Source organism: Sander vitreus, chromosome 18, assembly GCF_031162955.1.
Source record: "Sander vitreus isolate 19-12246 chromosome 18, sanVit1, whole genome shotgun sequence".
Taxonomy (NCBI): domain Eukaryota; kingdom Metazoa; phylum Chordata; class Actinopteri; order Perciformes; family Percidae; genus Sander; species Sander vitreus.
This window is the reverse complement of record NC_135872.1, coordinates 26,599,749-26,622,482: the sequence shown is the minus strand read 5'-3', so window position 1 is coordinate 26,622,482 and position 22,734 is coordinate 26,599,749. Positions and strand designations below refer to the sequence as shown.

Below are 22,734 nucleotides of genomic sequence, written 5' to 3'. Positions count from 1 at the left end.
TACATTTTTGGAGAACTCTACTTTAAAGTCCGATGTAAAGCAATTGCTAGTGATGTCCAAATAAAGCATTGTGAAGCATTTAAATTTTTTTCTGAGCCCATTCGATGGCTCTCTCTGTTCTAGAAAGGGTTGAAAGCACATTGAACTACATCCCTTGAGCTTTTTTCTTTAAAAGAGCGCCATCTAGGTGCATCAACAAATACAACTAATAGTTTATAAAGCTTAATTTGGACATCACTAGTAATTGCGGGACAGCGCCATCTCCTGTCAAGTCTGTTCAATTTATGTAAAAAACTAAAACTGTTGCACGGACCCAGGTTCCATTCAGTCCAAGATGATTTGTTCTGGGAGATGGGTCAATCCTAAGCGGGATGGATAAGCACATAAGAAGCTGGGTCCACACTAGTTTAATGATAGCCGGACAGATTATTTTAAGAGGATGAAAGAATGAAGGGCTGCCATCAATCCAGGAGTGGGCTTGTGAGATAGCTAGGGTGGCGGAGTTTGAAAAATTGTCATATAAACGGTTTGTCAGATTGTATGTCTATACCAGAAAATGGGGAAAGTACCTGGACATTCTATAGGGCTCCTAAGAGGCTTTCTGCTGGGGAGAGACGTGTATGATGGGCTTATGTTGCCATTTATACATATGTTTGTTGGTTTATGGCTTATTGTCTTTTTCGTTATTCTGTTGAATGGTTTTGAATATTGTATATTGTATAAAAAACTACAACTGAAATGATTTGCGTTCATTTTTATTTCATTGTTTATAAGTGTTTTAACCTGGCTATATAGCTTCAGTTTAGTTCTAGGTTTTCTTGAAACTTAAAGTTTTTTATTTACTTTCAGTTTACTTAAAATGTTTTTCACTACTTATTTTAGTTTTAGTTTAGTATAATGACCCTGGTGGACACAACAGGTGGACCATTACTGCAAATAAATGCTAATATTTCTCTAAGTCTGCTAAATGTGTACTTCGGAAACTGTCACCATATAATTTTTATAAGGTGATATGTTTACAGCTGTTGCCCCAAGTGCCAGAACATATTTTCAATTAATGGAGCGTTAACAGTCAATGAGATTGAAATTGAACTACTCATCCTCAGTAAGGAAGCAAATAAGTGTATTGTAAGTGTATAAGTGTAACTTTTGAACTATTCTTTTAAATTAGTTGTGTACCTTTGTGACGTTTGGTAAAAATTAGCATCCATAAAAATATTTAGAAAAAAAAAACATTTGAGAGAATGTTACCATTAATTATCAGTGTCTGACTTGTGAGTACTGTGCATGTCAGCATCCATGCCATATTTACTAGGAAACTTGGCCTTATTTTACAGTGAATAATTAAAGGTGCTCTAAGCGATTTTGGGTGACGTTACTACTTGTTGACGTTCAAAGTATTTTCAAACAAAACTAAGACTAGCTCGCCCCTCCCTCCTCCTCATCCCGTCCCCTCCCCCTCCCTTCCGTGCTTCCTCGAACTAACCTCCCCAACCCCCACCCCAAAATCCTTCTTGTCGGTTATTGGCTGGAACGCTGGGACACGGTGTATGTTTGGTGGTGCAGGTTGGCGCAGTTTGTTTTTGTTGCCGTTTGTAGAGCCCGGGCTGTCTACAGAGACCACGTTCTTTTACAGTGTGTTCAGGGGACAGGCAGCTAGCGGATAGTAAGGAGATGTCTCAGAGAACTATTAATTGAATGAATGGGATGTACAAGAAAAACAACATGTTATTGCAGATTTTTTATGTGAGTTTTTAATGCAGCAGTGCTCAGGAAATATCAGCAGTGGAGGAGAGAACTGGCTTTCCATAGACTCCTGTCTGATGGCAAGATAACGCATTGCTGATCTGGTATACTCATCCTACGCTATACATTTTTGCTAAAAAAAAAAACAGCATTCTATGACCATCAATGGCCTAAATAATGAATGCTGTTGGTTATCACTCTTATTAGTTTTGTACTCATAGATGGGTAAAGGGAAAGTTAAATGTAACTTTCTCACATATTCCCAGTCCCACACCCAAAGCAACAATGATGTTGTGACAGACGTCATCTTTCACAGACACAACTTATCATCCCACGTACCAAAAACCCTAATTATGGGTCATGCTCAGTTCAAATCTGATCCTTTTCCTTCCTGTTCAAATCCAGCCAAACTAAAGCCAGCAGCTTTGCACACAGAGTGATTTATAAACTATTTATATGTTGTCCTTTTGAAATGTGTGTAAGTGTTTAATAATTTATCCCAGACACAACTATTTACAAGCCAAGGCACAGACGTCCTTTTACGACAATAAGTCCTAAAGGATCTGCCAGTGACTCTAAACCACTGCCAGACACATTAGAGCATGAGTCAGTGTATTACCTTAAAGCAGCAGATGCATTAAAAAACAACACAGAGTAGAGTGTGGGATCAGTTGCCTTACTGCAGTGCAGTGTTTTTAAGTAGTGGTAGCATAGGCAAATCTGACGTGATTTGTTTATTTGGGGATTAGATGTGCACAGAGTGCTCTCTAAAATCTGGATTAAAGACAGATGTGCGTCGTACAGGAAGATTGTGTCTGATACATTATTCTTGGAAGTTATGACTGTTTTCAGTACAGCTGCTTCTTAGGCATTGCTGTCATTATAAACCAGAGTGGGGGAGCTTGACAGCATTGTGGCCTCAAATCCTTAAATTCTGTAGACTGGTGGTCCGATACGTTGGATCTTCAAAGCTGTAACTCAGGACTCATTTGAAAGAAAGTCTTTATTTATGAAATTTGCTCTGACAGCATTACATTCTGAACATTTTCTGAAGATGATGTTGGTTTGGAAACTGACAGATCTGTTTTTCTTGTTTTGGTTTTGTGCTCTGAGAAATCTGACTTGCTGTTATGAGAGTATCATTCCAAAATGATATGCACCATTAAAATAAATAAATAAATAAAAATCACATTGAGTTTTGGCAAATGATTGCTGCCATAAAGCAAAATGTGTGACGTGCACCAACAACACCAAAACAAATTCCTTGTATGTGTTTAAAAAACATACTTGGCAATAAAACCCATTCTGATTCTGAAAAGCCCACTATTGGTTGCTGAAAAGATTATGAAGCAGGTCGAGAACTTGTCCTTAAAAGAGTACTTTGACATCTTGTGAGATGTGCCTTTTCAGTTTCTTGCAGAGAGTTAGATGAAAAGATCAATACCACTCTCATGTCTGTGCAATAAGTATGGAGCTAGAACCAAGATGTGGTTAGCCTAGCTTTTCATAAAGACTGGAAGCAGGGGGATACAGCTAGCATAGACTGGTTCCAGACCTGTTAAAAACCTCAGATTTGTTCGCCAAGTCCAATACGTCTGGTGTGTTACCCCCGTTCCAAACAGAAATGGCATACAAACACAGTGTCAAGCTGAATAAAATCAATGACACAAGATGAACAGGCTACAAATTTGTCTCTCCCCATATTTCTTTCTTACATTTCTGGTGGTACTGATTAAACAAACGAGAGGCAACATGGTATTTAGTGAGCTTGGAGGTGCTATTGGCTTATTTTAAAACTTTGGACAGAGGAGGTGCAAGCTGTTTCCCCATGCTTCCAGTCATTTTGCAAAGCTAAGATGACCGCCTCCTTGGTCCAGCTGTGTATTTAACATGCACAGAAATTGGTTGATTGATTTGAAATACTGACTTGTAAACCAGTGTTGTAGAATGAAACTGCAGCACTTGTGGGTGGGTGAAGTCACACGCCACAGCACAGCCAGCCATAGGGATAGCTTCTAGTTTACTATTTACCCACATGATTTGATGCTGAATTGGATGGGATTCTGCTAAGAACTCCCCAATATAACAATGCAGTCCCTCATAGTACTCAAACAAACAAATGAAAAAGCATATGGCCATTAAACCATGTTTGTGTATAAAAAATGTTCACTTAAGGCGGTTCAAGTTGGTTACATCACTGGTAAAGCTTTTCATGTTGATAAGTCCTTTCTAAGAAATACACATCTAGAAAGACACTGTATTGCACATCTGCAGCATGCATCAAGCAGTTTCTGTACAAGCCCGGTTACGTGCATATTTGCCAACTTAAGGTATAATGGCACATGGATCTGTTGCTACACTAAAAATAAATAAATATCAAATAAAATAAACACAATGAATGAACAAGCTGTGAATACATAAATAAATAAAGACTTTACTCAGCAACAGTGGTGTGTGTGTTGCTTTAAAACCCATACAGTAGTAACATCCTGTTAGTCCTGTTGCTTTAGTCTTGTTAATGCCGGTAGTTAAAAACGGTAGTCCATGTGTAATACTGTACAGGGCAGCAGCATTTACTGTTACTTTAATTGAAATGTCAATGTACTAGGAACGCCGTTAAGGGAAGAAGGTCTGGTATTTAGCTCAGTTACTGCCTCATAAGCTTTCTGCTCTGGACACATTTAGCTATGCGACTCAGTCAGATACAAAGGCTACAGAGGCAATAGCAGCCGAATGATCTACTCTTGTTCTTTTGACATTTTGATCATGAAGATAGAGAGCTTCAAAGAAGAGAGTGGTATTTAGGGAAGTACAGGCAGGGGTTGGTAGTACAAACATTTGATTATGGTTTAGATAGGAACAGTCCAACTTCAGTTAGACATAGACAGTAAGTTCTTCAGTTGTGCAAAGCTTTCATGACTATCTAAAAACTCTGCCAATCAATATATTCATGACACCAACATATGGCACTTCATTAAACATATTTTTCTCAGAGGTTGATGGAGACATACAACATACAACAACCACACAACATAAGTTGTGTTGCCAAAAACCACATGAACGCTAATATTGCTCTGTGTCTGCTGGATGTGTAAACTGGTAACACATTAGTCAAAACCAACTTTATAAGGTGACAAGATGTCCATGGTTTGTGTTTTTCAGCTTGCTGTGAAGATCCTCTTTGTAGATCCTCTGTAGCCTTGTTTCAGATCACTCGCTTCTCCAATTCCATGCGCCAATCAAATAGATCTGGTGTTGTGCTCATTGACAGTTATTTTCCCTGGCTGGAAAAGCAATTGCTCAATCTTAAGAGTTCAAGAGTTTAGTAGGTGGGATTAAGAATAGGGGCACCATCTTCCTACATATGCTAGCTACTTAGATATATAATTATGAAAATAAGTGGGCCTGAAAAAATGGCGGATTACATTAGCATATTTTTTTTACAATTTTAAAAAACGACTAAAGCTTCAGTGATGAGTGTAGCAGAGAAACATGTTTAAATGGAAAGATAGGAAAATGTTAATGCTTAAATTAGGACAAAATATTCTGTTGAAATAAATTGCAAACAAACAAAAACTTGGCTACAAAAGCTTTAAAACATCATGATGTCTGGGAGGCAGTTATGTCTGTTTTGGGGTGGCCATATCAATATTAGGCAGGGCTGGAGAGTTAATTAGTCTGTTTTTATTTTTGTACAACCGCCATTAGACTAGTTAGACTAGGGAGCACAACTTGTGCAACCAGCCCCACCAAGTTGTTGGATTATGATGTGGGTAAATATGAGCTTGTGATATAATTACGTAAAGGAGGAGAAGTTGTATAAGAGGTTCAGTCCAGCAGTGACATGTGAGCCAGAGTTGGAGATATTCGCACCCAGCAGCCTCTGATATTCTTCAACTATCCTGCCAAACTTGTTGCTCCACCTGAACATGCAGAAGGGAAACAACTGTATCCCTCTTCTAAGGACAACTAAAAGATTCCGCAGTTGTTTCATACACTGCGATAGTTTAGGCTAGAATGCACACAATCAGCAGTACACACACCAGTAGATCAGGTTAAACAGGATGTAGGCTCCAGGGAATATCATGCGAGAATAGGTGTCGATGGCGTGAGTGTTCTGGATAATCCGGAAGCCGCGGATGCCTTTCTTCTTGGTCCCCGTGGGCTCGTTGTCCAGGGAAAGATGCACTACCATTCGCTCCTGTTTTTCCGACGCATCCTCAGGTGCCATGGAGGCCCTTGTGTACCCCGCCAGACTGTTGGCATCCGCCTCGCTGTATGTCCCGTCTAGCATCATGGTCCTGGCGTGGGACATGCCACAGGTGCAGGGGAGTGCCTGGGACTGGTCAAAAGAGAGGAAAGAAATCAAGATTGAATAAGAAGTTAAAAGCACCATTTGGAGACGTACGCCATTTCTGAAACAGTCTCTGTACCTGTTCTCTGGCTTTTTCTCTGAGCTTGCGGTCTTTACCGTCCCTCACTGTCGTCAGGTAGTTGACGGCAGCATATTCAAGCACAGACAGGAAGACAAAGACAAAACTGACCCAGAGGTAAATATCCACAGCTTTGATGTAGGAGACCCTGGGCATGGAGGCGTTGACTCCAGTGATGATGGTAGACATGGTGAGCACTGTGGTTATACCTGAAGCACAGAGAACATACAATCTTATTATGAAGAAGGTGCATATTCATGTTATCTCTGTCCTTCGGGGACAGACATCACTCTGGAACATGTAGGGCAAAAACTAGAAACTGGGGAACCTGTTAGCTGTAATTGTTGGAACAATTGGAGGAGCAGTGCAGGGGCAATTTTAGGCTTTTTTTAGGGTGTTTGACGAGCTCCCGCAAGATCAGTTTTTGAGCCACAGCGGCGATTCCGTACCAATGTTAAAACAATATTTTTAGTTCAGCCCAACAAATTCTTTATTTCTCTTTTAATAATGAATCTATTGTTTATACCGCATTATCTTTTAATTTGATGTGACTTTTAATTTTTCCATTTATTTAATATTTGCATAATACCATTTGATTTGTAATACCACCTCACCTTTGTAGTAATGGCCCTGTGGCTTAGCATTAAAGTCAGTTTTCTTAGAATTGTTAGTGTCTGTCCAGTTACATAATTCAGTGTTTAACCTACCATGATGGTCCAAAATTATGTTAAAATGCACAGTTAGCACAGTAGAATAACCTTTTTTAAAGAATTACGTTTAAAGGGTGCCAGGCGCCCCTAAAGATGTGATCCTAGAATCGCCACTGGAGCGGGCTGCCTGTATTCAACCCCAAAAAGTGCCAGCACTCTAATTCAGCAGTTGCATGACATGATTATTGCATGTGTCTTAGATATATTTATATGCAAATCTATATGTATATCCCACTTAAAATTTATTTTTGTATGCATTTCATTACATATGACATTTCCAGTTTTGGCTTATGTAGCTGTTAATAAACTCAAAAAGATGTTAATACAGAAATACAGTATAATATTGCATATATGTTTTGATAAAACTAACTAAAATATATCTGTTGGCCTACAGATTAAATTAAATAATGAAAATAGTTGCAAATTGATTAATTCCAACTACTATGGACAACTATTTTCAAGCAGTCTATTGTGGAAAACTAAAACTCAAATTGCTCTGAAAATTCAATCCTTTTGTTTTTAAAATGATTATGTAACATGAATCTTTTCACGTGTCTATATTTTTTCCAAACAGAATACAAAATGCACATTCAAATACAGAAGTGGTTAACTCAAAAGAAATGTTTAAAATGCTGTGTTTCATTTGCTTTAGGTAAAGAGGTAAATTGCAAAATATATAACATCATCATAACTTCGTCATCTCAAGCGCCAGTAAAGTAATAAAGGAACATAGCAGTGCTGATGATCTACAGAAAGTCTCAACGTGTAGAGCACAAATGGCAGACATGCTGATATATAGTGATGCAAGACTAAAATATTAGGTTTTACAACTTTCTGAACTTAGTAGACTGTTAGCTGATAGCTGTTATTAATATAACTATAGTAACATGTAGACATTAAGTGCTTTGTTGTCATAGAAATGCACATTATACTCCTGAAATGCTCCTGCTTTCCTCATGGGCTAGATCAGCACACGATATCTTCAAATTAGACAGAAATACACTCCTATTCAATGATGGTCAAAATGGATCAACAAGTAAGTAAGTAGGATTCATAATGTGAATGTGAGATTAACATTTTATCCTTTTGCATTCAACTATATTAACAACAATATTGTTAAACAAAGCATTAGCTAGTGCAGATGTATTCTTGCAAACATTTTTACATTCATTTTCTTACACTCACTCTTAAAAAAAAGGTTCCTTGTCTGTTGTCTGTTCAGACTCTGCTCCTTCTCAGGAAGGGTCTTTTTAAGAGCAGATACAATAAAAAGGGGAGTTCATATATATATATATATATATATATATATATATATATATATATATATATATATATATATATATCTGACTGCTTGAGTTTGGTGATGGAAAACCCTGTGTAGAAATACCTTATAATATTGAGGAGGTGACGCATCGTGATGCATCGTGATGTCGAATCGATTCAAATCATTGACAGGATAATCATAATCGAATTGAATCGTGAGACCAGTGAAGATTTACAGCCCTACTGTACATCTAACTCCTCTTTAGACCAACTTTAAGGATCTAGGACTTTCATGTCATGCATTAGCTTTTTGTGATGGTCATGTGATGCATTGTACATCACATGGACTCAATCCATGGACTCAAAATCTTGCATAACTCGAGTTAGCAGGCTGTCTGCTGGCAGTGTCATCTCTCTTTTTGGTGTTGCAGAGAGAGGTAGCTAAGCTCTGTGAGCGCCTCATACATCAGTCCCAGATTGTTGACAAATGCTGCAGATGTGACCACATCATCAAGCCCTTTATATTTTGCCCTGTCACTGAAATCTCTGCTCATGTCATTTGTTGCTTATGGAAGAAATAATTTGCACATCCAACACTTCTTTTGTACAAGTGACATGTGTGTTTACTGAGAGACACTCCCATCGATAAGTGATTGTCAACTGTCCTGTATAACTGTAATGTGAAGCAAAACAGTGTGTGGAATTTGCTGCTTCAAAAAAGTGATCATGAAGGACTTTTAGTTGATGCCACCCATCGGCTGGACAAAAAATGTCCTATCGTTAGTAGGCGCTGTCTAACTTCTTGTGCACACTGTCCTAAGTCCCCCTGATTTTTGGGGCAAGCATGGTACAGCAAGTAGAGTTTATCAAAAAAGACCTGAAAAAAATTTGGGCCAGAAATTTCCTTGAAGATATCACCTACTGCTAGCTCCAGCTGGTGATTTAAGCAGTGCCCAGGAATTTACTGCACAACTGGCTAGCATTCCGCTCTCTTCACCAGCATTACTGATGAAGTAAAAGAAACTAGACACTGATCTAAAAAGTCCTTGATAAAATGTAAAAAACTCAATGAACTCCCCCAAAAAAAAATTCAGGGTAAGCATCCACTAATGCTGAACATAGACATACACCTCGCACAGATTTGCCACTAATAGTGTTAGATTCGTCAATCAAAATATAGTTTTCTGTTATTTTTTGTGATGTCTTTTGCAATTTTTTCCTTCATCAAATCTGCGTATTTGTAGTATTACTCAACACGTATTACTGGAGTGCAAGACCCTGCCAATATTTAGTCCATTCAGGTTTTGCAAATGCAGATCAACCGGCATGTCCGCCAGTAGCCAGCTATGCTTGCCTACTTTATTTGCTGTTCGAACGACTCTGGCCGTGCTCTCGTAATCTGATGCATGCGTAGCAAGTACCTGCTTCTCAATTGCTTCACGTGAAGAACATTTCAGTGTGTCAGTAGTCTTTTTTATGAGCAAGTGATTTTTTGTGTTATTTTATCTTTTTCCTGAGGCCTAGATGTTGTTTGTACTCATCATGGCCGAAGTGCATCACCACACACTCGCACCTTTCAGTCGAAGGTTTCAGTCATGTCCAGTCTTGTGTACTCCCAAAGATTTAACATGTCTGCAAATTTGTCATCCAAGCTTCTTAGCTTTCACAATGAACCAATCATTTGCCTTGCAGAAACATTCCTCTTGGTCCCTCATCCAGCAGTCAGGTGCACTGTGCCCAATGTGCGAAGTGTCACTGCTGCCACCCTGTTTCGCAGCTGTTGGGGGAGTTGTGTTTAGATAGTTGTGTTTAGATCACAGAGATGCAGTTTGCAGCAGGGTTGCCAGATCTCGCAAGAGAAACAAGCAAGCAACTAGGCTCTCCAAATGTAAGAAAAAAGCCCAAAACGGTCTCAATTAAGTAACTTAGTCAGTAGGGAGTTGGATTGGGAACCAAAGGGTAGCTGGTTCAAATGCCCGTATGGACCAAATTATGGTGGTGGACTGGTAGCTGGAGAGGTGCCAGTTCACCTCCTGGGCACTGCCAAGGTGCTTTTGAGCAAGACACTGAACCCCCAACTGCTTGGGGCGCCTTTCCATGGGCAGCCCCCTCACTCTGACATCTCTCCATTAGTGCTATGTATAGGACCTGAGCATGTGTGTGTAATATATATATGTGTGTGTGTGTGTGAATGGATTTATTTTGCATTTCACAAACCATTTGAAAAAATACTGTAACTTGTAATACATTTTCCTTATTAATACTCTACTTTTGGGGATGCGTACCTAGACTCAGCAGGAGGTAGAGGTAAGCAATAAGAAGTGACGGTACTCAGTACCAGTGAGTACCAGTGAGTACCAGCCAATTTCCGGCACTGAGAAGGAGGTCCACAGACAAACAATGGGGATCAGTGATTGGCTGTTAGGTACACACGTCTGGCTGCTGATTGCCACAGAAACTTGAGAGTATATTCACTGGGAATTATTTGCGACTCTCGTCAAGGGAGAGGAGTTAAGGTCTGCCCAAAAAGTTGTTATATTTGTCCCTAGGTGCTAAGAAACGCTTGAATTTTCAAGCTTTTTGGTCTAAACGTCATACCCATATTAAAAGTGGTACAGCTCCCATATACTGTGACACTCAGGGATGTGCCTGATATCATTGGAAAGGACACACTCTCAAGGTTTTGTTACAAGTGTCAGGGTGATTCTAGGCCTTACTGACACAGAGTTACAGAGGCTAGAATGGAGGGTTTTTATTTCTGTCCAAGTCATCTGTAAAATTATTAAAATACACTGCTGTAAACACATCTAGTGAGATACAGACAACACAATGACATAGCCATATGTCTCAGCTTACTATAGAAAAAATCCAGAAGCCAAAAGACTCAAAAATGGATTTTATATGAATGTTTTTCTACATATATGTCTGTGCATTTTTCTGATTTCCATTTAAAAAGTGCAAAGAAAAAAGCCACTAAAGTACAAAATAAAACACTTCTCAAATACACAAACACACCCACATCAATCATACACATACTTGAAATAACTATATACATAAATATATAGAAATAAGTCATTATAAATTGCACAGGGTGTGATATGCTTATAGGAGGCCCCAGCCATTACAGGGTTAAAATTTCAGTGGCAAATTTGGTGTCTATGGACTTGTCTGGTCCGAGCAAACGTCGATCGTTTCCTTGTGGGGCTCACATCGCGTCAGAGGAGTCTTCAGCTTTCCATTGGTATATCACAGGCAAACCTGCACCGATTGGCTTATACCAAGTATCTATGGAAACCTTAGAAGTCAGAGAATACAGTGACGCCCACATCGAGTTGGTAGGACCCTCAGGAGAGAAGCGAGTCCGCGATACAAGTGCAGAAATGAAAAACAGTTTAGCGATTTTCCGTTGTGATTTGGCCAGAAACGTCAAGATTGTGAGGCGAACAGCTCGTTTTGGATATAATGGCTTGGATATTCCATTTCCTTGGACTCTTGGGGATTTAAGAAAAAAAAAATCCCCGCAGTGGCTAAAGGGACAAGGAAAAAGGTATGGATGCACTAGACACTAGCTGCGCAGTTTACGCGGTATTATTTTATTTTCTATAACTTTGTAGCAGATGTATAACTGCTATAAATCATCTTATGCTTTGTGTGTGGGCTTAATTGATTCATGAGAGACTAGGCTTTCAATTGGTGTGTCGCATGGCTGTATATTCTGAAGATTTAATGCTTTAAAGTTATAAAAACGTTTATGAGTGGAGGTTACAGCTACGCCACAGCCACAAGGTGTGCCGTCCACGGTACAGTGACTCTTAAGAGATTAACGTTAATCACTAAAGGGGTCATGTAAGTCACCAAGTCTAGCAAGAAAGATGTTAAGGTAACACAGAGGCTGTAACCTTCCCTTAAAACCACAAATTGTTGTACAACATTTTTTTTTTGTGTGTACGAATTAAACGTGTTAATTTCGTTTTAAGGTGTTGGTAGATGGAATAGATTCTTTTTTATTTTAGATGGAGCCAAGCTAACTGTTTACCCCGGCTTCCAGTCTTTATGCTAAGGTAGGCTAACAACATCCTTATTCCAACTTCATACTTACCGTAACGTGGACATGAGATTGAAATGAACCTTCTTTTAACAGTTTAATTCCTGTGCTAACCAGGTTATGCTCTCAGGTCACTGTGATGTGATTGTACACCAGTGTTGGGCAAGTTACTTCAAAAATGTAATACATTATAGATTACTAGTTACTGTCATTTGAGAGTAATTAGTTATATTACAATATTACTCTCTAGTCTCTGAATTGTAATGCTTTACACTACTTTTGCATTACTTTTGAGTTACTTTCACCAAAATAACAGCGTAAGTTTGACTTGGCAGGCAGCTTGTGAATTTCACCACCGGATCAATAAAGTCTCCTCTTTATCCACTTTAATACATCATAGATTATTCATAATATTTTGGATAATTAATATGCAAAGTAACTAAAGCTATAAAAAATAGAGAAGTAAAACGTACAATAGGCAAGTAGGGGAAAATGAAAATACTCAATTAAAAGTACCTTACAGTTGTATAAAGTACGGCATAGTTACTTTCCACCGCTGATAAAATGCAATGGTATTTACGTGTAGCAAGTCTAAACATTAATTCCCGATTCCCGTTTCTGCCAGCAGCTCGGACACACCGCTGTCCGCGCTGACGTACCGTCACCTGTTGGGACGCAGATGTTGTCCGTACCGTCTCTGGTTCTGGCTCTGACCACGGGAACAGTGACAGGACAGCTCGCTTCAACGCAACGTAATAACTCCTGAAAATAATATCCATCTCGCAAATGTATCTGTCCTGCAGTCGTCTCAACCATCGAATACAGCAACAGGAAATAATACTCACGGCTTTTTTTTTCCTGTAAAGAAATGTTTCACGGTGTTGGTGAATTCTTAAAAAAACTAAACACCACTAAATGTTGCGTTAAAATGCGTTGTAACTCGCGTTACTGAGAACGGGTATAATATTACTGAAATGTAATTAGTAATGCGTTATATTACTGCGTTACATCACAAAGGAATACATTACTGTAATTGCGTTACTTTTGTAACCCGTTACTCCCAACACTGGTGTACACACATTAAATTTGAACAGGCAGGATGGTCATTGTGTTGCATATCTTCCTACCTAATGAGACTCTGGCAGGGACGGCCCTGCGGTCGATCCAGAAGGACACCCAGGACAGCATGACCATCAGAGTGGCTGGGAAGTAGGTCTGCAGCAGGAAAAAGAAGATGTGACGCCGCAGAGTGAAGTTGATGTACAGACGGTTGTACCAGCCTGGTCGAGGGAAGAAGGAAAATAAAGTGAATGTTTGAAAAATAGTTTTATCTGTCAGAGTTAAAACATAAATGATGTGCTAAAATGCCACGATGAACACAGAGCCAAGTGAAGTGAACTAATTTGCACAGGGATGATATAAATCTGGATGGGATATAAAACCAAACAATACAATGAACTAACAAAAACACATCTGAATAGAAAAGAGATAATTGCATAGGATAACAACATTTATGACAAGAGAAAACAGCAAGGTTACAATAGCCCAATTACCGTGTTTTCCGGACTATAAGTCTCACCTTTTTTCATACTTTGGCTGGTCCTGCGACTTATAGTCAGGTGCGACTTATATATCAAAATATATATAATTTAACATGTTTTTAAATGTGATTTCATGCTGAAAACATTACCGTCTACAGCCAATCTAGGCGCTCTAGGCTTGTGACAACTATATGCTGCTCCTAAAGACAACTGAGAAAGAAAAGAAACTGCAGGCGACTGCAGGTAGTAAAATACGCAGCCGAAAACGGTAATCGAGCAGCAGAACGAAAGTTTGGAGTGAGTGAGAAACTTGCGAGGGACTGGCGAAAAGGTTAGTCTTACTGCAATGAAGAAAACAAAGAAAGCTAGTCGCGCGCTGAAATCAAGATGGCAGGAGCTCGAGGAACGAGTCCACAGATGGGTGCTTGAACAACGTGCTGCTGGGAGAGGCTCGTCAACAGTGCAGTTACGTCTCCACGCCCTGGTAGTTGTTCTGTATTCTATTGTATAGTTGAATAACTGTTAATGTGTTACGTTATCACACCGGACACCTACCGTATTCAGCCCCTTGTTCTGTGTGCTATTGTGTAGTTTAATAACTTGCCTTTCCATATTAAATGTCTGTTCTTGGTCTTGGATTTTGTGAAATAAATTTCTAAATAAATGCGACTTATAGTCCAGTGCAACTTATATATGTTTTATTTACCTCTTCATGACGCATTTTTTGACTGATGCGACTTATACTCTGGAGCAACTTATGGTCCGGAAAATATGGTATGTGTTTTTCACATTAATATTATAGTTCCTGAGTTGCAAAACATTTCTCAGAGGAACCGCTTACCTCTGCATACATTGTTAATCTCATTGGTTGAGTAAAAGGCAAAATTATTTTTAGAGCTTCTACTGAAAGCTTAACTCAGTAACAGCTTACAGCTTTTATATATACTAATATTTGTTTCCTACCTTTAGAAGCACTATTTCGTAACATGATAAATTGTTAGTGTGGTTTGTGGATTGTGGTGAATAACTATAGTACATTGTTTCTCTAAAGACAAGTTTGTTAGGCCTGCTGCTCCTAGGTTGCTTCTCTGTCTCTCCTCTCCCCCTCCCCTCTGTCTGTCTCTAATTGCAGGAGTGGAGTCTGGTGTGCGGGAGTCAGGGTTCCAGCTGCAGCTCATCTACCACAATTAACCTCTGCTTCATATACCTGGTCATTCCTCCACTCTGCATCAGATTATAGTCAAGATGACCACATTACTATTGGATAGGGGTGGTGCGAGTCACAAAATCTACGGCTCGGTTCGTATCACAGTTTTAGGGTCACGGTTTTCGGTTCTGTGCGGTTCTTGTTATTTTTTTCTTTTAATCTTTAACACTCCAGAAATATACTTCAGCATATGATATATAGCTAAAATTAGCATAGTGAATGCATGTTGCACAATACATGCACACAGTGGCAGTTTTATCTATTGTTTTATTTCCGCTGTCATCATAGGTAACATGAAATCCAAAATGTTCCCACACACCAGACTATATACGATGCTGGAGCATCCTCCAACTCCGGGCAGCCTTCCTCATCTCTCCCACTTGACATTTCTGCATGTGACGTGACCTGCAGCACTCCACCTGAGGTGTGATCGGTTCGCCCCGGCACCTCTCAAAATCGGACGAAAATCTTTTAAACTGACCTTTGTTGATCAAAAAAACAGACAGATTCAGCAACTGTACGGCCTATTTCTCGCTTAAAATGTTGTCAGAAAAACATTTTGGTGAACTATTTTCGTAAAATACGAGATCGTATTCAGAATGAGACGGCATTAGAGTCTGTTTTGAAATTCGGCAGCAGCAAGAACCACGTGACGCATTCGTCCAATCAGCTGCCATGTGTTGAGTTCATGTTTGCTAATCCCCCTCGTCGTTTCCAGTAAGTGTTTTAACATGGGTGTCGAAAGTGGGCACTACGGCAGTAAGTGGTTAGTGCACATTAACAGTGTACTGACGAACCGTGCGACGCACACACGTTCTGAACCGAGACATGCGAACCGAGCGATTCGGATGTTTTTTCATGAACCGTACCACCCCTAATATTGGAACGTGACTCCTGCTGCCGCTCCACTCCTGCCATCCACTGGACCAGACAACCACCACTGGCCCTCATCACTAGCTGTCCACTGGATAACTCTGACGGAACCACTCCTGCTTAAAACTCCCTGGACCTGTTCGCCTCTCTGGAAATCTGGACTTGCGTTTCCCCTTTCTGGAAACCTGGACTGTACTTAAGTACTTTAAATAAATCTGTTAACTCACACTCTGGCTCGGTATTTCTGTCTGCATTTGGGTTCAGCTCTTGTTTCAAACGTAACAAAGTTGCTACTGACTTCAAATGTAATTATTTGGTAAAAAGACCTTTATTTATTTATATATATATAATGGGGTGGGGGCTAGGGTTGACACTTATTTAAAATTTGAACTATCATAATATGGAGAAAGAGATATTCAACCTATAATAATCTGTATGAATACAAAATTGTCTGTGCACAACAATTGTCCTGCCCCATTGTCCTATCAGTAAACAAAGCTATTGTCCCTTTTTACAGCAGACATTTTGACTTGTCATAGTAGACAAGGCAAAGGTTTTGCTTATGACATTATGTATTGCTCCATTCTATTCAAGTGTCCCAATAAGTCACACAATACCAGGATCTTGAAACTGAGGCAGTTAAACTTATATTCAGCCATCATTCATACTATTTGTTTTTTTACACCCAGGCTTTTCCTATTTTATGTCACAATGTCTACAGTAAACACGGTTTGTTCTTCGAGCTAACTCAAAATGGAGAAAACAGATAATCATTACACCAAACCATCTGATAAGTAATAGTATGGCCTACCAATATGGAAGCATTTTGGATTCAACACCATAGATGGAAAAATCCTGGATGAAAAGTCTCTTTTGGTCATTTGATTTTCTTTTCATAAACTGGTATTAAAAACAAAACAACCACTCGCTTTTTGTTTTTTAATACCCACTTATGAAAGGTAAATCAAATGACCAAAAGATACACTGACCAGGAAGGCTGTTTGCCTTTGCTATTTTTATTTAGAAAAAAAATACTTGTCAGTTTGAGTTTGTTTTACTTTTCTTTCTTTTTTTATGACAGCATTAATGGGGCCACATGTGTCTAACAATGGCCATGGCAAGGATTTCAAACCCATGAGGATCTTAAAACTGCTTGAGCTCATTCAAAATATGCGTGTCATTACACAGCGTAAGAAAAGTGAAGACACACCACAGGCATGTCAGGTCTCTGCACCTAGGTGGTAGTTATGACCACTTGAGTCAGAGACAACGATATGTTCAAGCAGTTTGGAGATCAAGTCCAAAATGGCGGTCAAGACAAAGTACTGTCCTTTAGAAAAGTTTTGAAATGTGATAGGAACAGAAAATATTGCATTATTTGATAAAATAGTGAGAAAAACTTTATATAATTATATAGAAATTACATATACTAGCACAATGCAAATACACACTTTAAATAAAAATCATTAACTGCAATTGACAGAGTGCAGAAGGAAGCAGACGATATTAAAAAATATATTTGTTAATTTAATATCTTGCCTTTGGCTAGCCTCATTGAGGTTCACCTCAGCCAATGCAATTACTTCAGGCTGATTAACGCGTCAGCAGTAGAATGAGGGCCCCTACTAATTAATTCCCTGTGTGTTCTCCAACGTGATTATCCGTTGATTAAACATGAATTTGTTTAAGAATATTCACCATTCTTAAACTAACTAAATTCATCATTTCAACTAAAATATTAATAGCATTAAAAGTACATTTTCACACGGGGCCTCTCAACAATACAGTGCCTAAAGATTAGGTACAGGTAGGTCTTTTCCATTTCTGTTTATATTAATCCAATAATCAAATTACTCTATACTAATTGCCACACAGTAAACATGAGGACTTTGGGCCCCCTTGGAGCAATCACCATTTTGGGGTGAACCGCCTTTATATACTGTAAAATATCTACAGACTGGAGATTTGTTTTGCCAGTCTACCTGTGCTGCTGTAGAAAGCCAGTCTGGAAGTAGTGTGAAACTTCTGGATGAGGAACTGAGACAGAGAAATCCTGTCATCAGTGCTCAGGGACTCATCACCGCTTTTCCAATACAGCATCAGGTCTTCGTCTGTGTAAGCATCTGAAGGACAGAAAGTATGATTGTCAGTAAAGAGTTGTACTAGTTTCAGTACCAGCAGCAGCAGCAGTTGGATGAATAATGGCCAGTATGTGAGAATTTCCTGTAACCAATAACATCAATGTGTTAATACTCACTGTGAAACGATGCCATTGAAGGCCCTGAACAGCTTAAACACGGTTAAAATGCTGACAGTTAATCAGTGTAAAGTGTGACTGTATTTCACTGGAAAGGATTTCAACACCGGGGCGTGCAACAGTCTGCAGCTAAAGACTCAAACTAGCTGCACTATGGCCACTGCCACTATTGGAGAAACAACACAGATGTGACTTAATGGTGCATTCACTTGCAACTAGTAAGACTTGTGGTGCACTGTGCAATTAACAAGCTGTTCTTTAATGTCACCAACTGTCGTTTTGTGCTCTTCTTTTTTTTCTTTTTAAATCTTTTTTTTAAAGTATCAGTTCAGGCATTGTTTAGGCACTGGCATTGTTTGAAAAGTACTGTTTTAGCACTGGTATCGGCAAAAACCCAACCCTAGACTGATCTTCCTGAGTGCCTTGTTAGCTTTGTTTCACCTGTTAGGGCAGGACTAGTCTCGCAAGCCTCTATGGGTTGTTGGGGGGGGGGGGCTCTGACTGTTGTTTGTGCATATGCACAAAGCAGCAGCTCGGAGTATTCAGCCTTTTTGTAGACCCTGAATGGAGTCCTGCATGGGGCTCCAGTAGGGGACTCCATAGTTCTGCTGAGAGACTTCAACACACACTTGGACAATGATAGAGACACCTGGAGAGGCGTGATTTTGGAGGAATCTGAACCCGAGCGGTCATTTGTTGTTAGACAATCCATGACTAGCACAGAAGTCTATGACAAACATCATGTTCGATCATAAGGATGCTCATACGTGTACCTAGTACCAGTCGTCATTGTATCATCTGATCTGAGGCCACATCTTTTGGACACTCGGGTGAAGAGAGGGGCCAAGCTGTCAACGGATCACCATCTGGTGGTGAGTTGAGTCAGAGAATGGGGGAAGACGTGATGACGCAGATGTGGTAAGCCCAAACGGGTAGTGTGGGTGAACTGGGAACATCTGGAAGAGGCCCCTGTCCTAAAGATTTTCAACTAACCCCTCCAACGGAGCTTTTCTGGAATCCCTGTGGAGGTTGGGGGCATTGAACCCGAGTGGGCAATGTTCAAAGCTTCCATTGCTGAAGCTGCGATGGAGAGCTGTGGCCTCAGGGTCTTAGGTGCCCCATGGGGTGGTAACCCTAGAACACCGTGGTGGACACCGGTGGGCAGGGAAGCCGTCCAACTGAAGGAGTCTTTCCGGGATTTGTTATCCCATGGGATTCCGGAGGCAGTTGCAGGGTACCGGCAGGCCGGATGGGCTGCAGCCTCTACCGTGAAAGAGGCATGTGTGGGAGAAGTTCAGAGAAGATGTGGAGAAGGACTTTCGGTCGGCACCAACGTGTTTCTGCAAAACCGTCCGCCACCTCAGGAGGGGAAACGGGGAACCATCCAAGCTGTTTACATTAAGGTAATTGGGCTGTGGAAGGAGCACTTTGAGGAACTCCTGAATCCAACTAACATACCCTCTTTGGTAGAAGCAGAGCTGGAGGATCATCATCAACTTCCCTGGTGGAAGACCCTTAGGTAGTTAGGTATCACACTTCTCAGCCTCCCTGGAAAAGTCTACTCCAAGGTGCTGGAAAAACGGACCAGCTCTTCACTCTGGCGTGGAAGGGGCCTAATACTATGCCCATCTGGGGAGGTGGAGATTGGCCGGAGAATCGGAGCAGCGGGTGCAGTATTGCATTCCCTATACTGCACCGTTGAGAGAGAGCTGAGCCAGAAGGCAAAGCTCTTGATCTACGGGTCAGTTTTCATTCCTGCCCTCACCTATGGTCATGACCGAAAGAACGAGATCCCGGGTACAAGCAGCCAAAATGGATTTTATCAGGAGAGTGACTGGCGTCTCCCTTAGAAATAGGATGAGAAGCTCAGTCATCCGTGAGGAACTCGGAGTACAGCCGCTGCTCCTTTGCGTCGAAAGGATCCAGTTGAGGTGGTTTGGGCATCTGTTGAGGATTTCCCTTGGTCGCCTCCCTAGGTAGATGTTCCAGGCACGTCCAGCTGGGAAGAGGCCTCAGGGAAGACCCAGGACTAGGTGGAGAGATTATATATCCACCGTGGCCTGGGAATGCCTCGGGATCCCCCAGTCAGAGCTGGTTAATGTAGCTCGGGAAAGGGAAGTTTGAGGTGCCCTGCTGAAGCTGCTGCCCCTGTGACCCGACCCCCGGATTGATGAGCGGTTGAAGATGGGTAGATGGATGGATAGTCTCGCAAGGAGCTTGTTTTGGTGAAACATTTGCAAAATTAGCTGGATACATGGTTTAATGTAATTTGCTTTTACCAGTTTATCGCCCTGTGCATTTTGTCCATTGCAAATCTTCACCAATTTGTCCCCAAACCTCCCAGTTAGATAGTAAATGCCTTAAACATATTATTTGTAAATCTTGACAATCATTCCCTGAAAGAACCAAGCAGGCCTGCTCTATTGCACGTTCCAAATGTTCTTCTAAACTTTCCATTTTCAGCATGTATCTTGCTAGCTTGAAGTTTGTTGTTGTTGTTTCCTGAAACAGAGTTTGAGAATGGCAACCCACACAGAACGGAAGGCAAAGGACATCTGGCGACAAATGGGCAGAACAAATGACAGCTTTATCATTCTTACTGGTAGAAAAGATTTGTGACCTAATAAATTCCCAACAAAGCTCAGGCCAAACTTAAACCTGAGCAGAGGTCAAATCAGCTAGAATAACTGAAATCACCTGTGTAGGTGTTCAGAGGCTTTAACATCCACTGTTGTTCTGCACCAACCTTTACTGATAAATAACAGTACATAATAATAAAACAGTAATAAATAACTGTGTTTTTAGTCAGTGTGGTGTTGATTAAGGCAACGTGCTGCATAAATGCTTTGTGCCTTTCATAATTAGTATCACTTTATTGCCACTGTCTTCTTAGCAATAGAGTGGAGTGTCAGTGCATATGAATACTCACAGCTCTCCAGCTCCAGTGTGCATGTCTGCGAGTCCAAAGGAAAACGACTGAAATCCATGTTGCATGCAGCAGTTACTGTAACCCTGGGGAAAGAAGCAAAGTGTAAACGTCACCAGCTCTATGCATTCTGCAACAAGGCCTGCCATGTCTCATTTGGTTTGTGTGAAAACCCTGTGATGGCAGATAGCTGTGCGTGGTGGGAGCTTCCTGTACTCACCTCAGGCTGTACAGGACGTGACCGTCCGGAAACACCCGGAGCATGATGTTGTCAGTGGTGGTGTCATGGATGAAAGACCTCTTGGAGTGGACGAAGAACACATCAGGCACCCAGATTTTCTTCACCAGGCGCCCGTCAAATGTCATGCTCTTGTTGGTGGAGCTTGGGAAGGCAAGTCTCTCATCCTTCCAGTAGTGCCTTAGATACAGGGTCATGGTGAAGTCCTGAGGGAGGGGTGACAGAAACAGAAAAAGCCTCTGGATTAAGTCTCACTACGAGGACTCTACTTGCTCGCTGCCTCTGGTTTATTGAATCCCTCTGGGATTACAGTGCTACGACCCGTTGCTGTTGGATTATATGGATTTCTTATGACTAAACATACATGGTCAAGAGAAGTGCTGAACATATGTTAACTAAGCAGTCCACCGCTTTCATTGGTCCTAGATTACCCTTGTCTTCTCACCTCCTTCCCCCTGTTGCTATGCAGGCAGGAATAGTCCTGTGTCTGCACTACTCCCCCCGCTACAGGGATCATCCTCTCCCACCTACCTCATGGCATTACATAAGACCAGATCAGTTAGGAATAATAGCTGCAGCAACACATTGTACTCTTGGCACCCACCATAAAAAAATAACTTTGATGTTGCATAAGATGAGTTCAGGGGCATGTCTGAATCTCTCCAAAAACTGTAATGTGTTATACGTTTACTAATGAGAGATGTTTTCAAGTGTCGGGATCTAATGTAAGTATCCTTGAACTGCCAACATAGTGACTATGACAAAATGATTTTGATGGTCCTGAAAGCTGTATGTTTTAAAGCTATGTAACTTTTGAAAGGGGAAATAACACATTTAGTCTCTAACAAATGTGCGCTATACTCCAGGGTTTTGCTGCTACAGTCTTACTTGGTCTGGTATAACCTTATTTTTTTATTTTTTATTTAGTAATTTATTTGAACATGTAAAAAAAAAAATATATATATTATTTTTATAATTATTATTATAAGTAATTCAAATAAGAAATTCCCATGTTCAAAAAGGAGTGGGAAGAAGTTCATAAACAAACTTTTCTAGTCCCACCCCCTTTCTCTATTTTTATCCTTAAGTTAAATACAAAACAATTTAACACAATTCTATTTTACATACACGTACACCGTATACCTACCTACCTACAGCTCACATATACCCATGCATACATACATACATGCATACATACACAAACTTTTTTTTTTCCCTCTCTTTCTTTTCCATCTATCTTCTTCCTTTCCGTCTATCTATAGTAAATCAAATAATAACACATCCATACTAGACTTAGTATATAGGTCCAGGAACCATACAGTCAGTATACAATACTATCACCTCGAGTCCTTTTCGTATCCATTCAATATATTCATTTTAAATAGTCTCTTGAAATTGCTCATTGTTGTACATGATTTCACATCTTCACTGCAGCTGTTCCATACATTAAATCCTTTGGTTGTGATGCAGTGATATTTAGCATTTGTTATTATGT

The 22,734-nt window shown here is 40.3% G+C and overlaps 1 protein-coding gene across 1 annotated transcript in view; it reads right to left on the bottom strand.

Moving 5' to 3' along the window:
* Positions 1-5,371: 5,371 nt before the first annotated feature.
* LOC144533317 (gamma-aminobutyric acid receptor subunit rho-2-like) overlaps positions 5,372-22,734 on the bottom strand; it is a 39,164-nt gene continuing 21,801 nt past the window's right edge. The window contains exons 4-9 of the mRNA XM_078274596.1: positions 21,222-21,445; positions 21,005-21,087; positions 17,801-17,941; positions 13,325-13,477; positions 6,180-6,388; positions 5,372-6,082 (exon numbers count right to left, since the gene is read on the bottom strand). Of these exons, the coding sequence (XP_078130722.1) occupies positions 5,774-6,082; positions 6,180-6,388; positions 13,325-13,477; positions 17,801-17,941; positions 21,005-21,087; positions 21,222-21,445 (1,119 nt within the window). The 3' untranslated portion in view covers positions 5,372-5,773. The remainder of the gene's footprint in view (positions 6,083-6,179; positions 6,389-13,324; positions 13,478-17,800; positions 17,942-21,004; positions 21,088-21,221; positions 21,446-22,734) is intronic.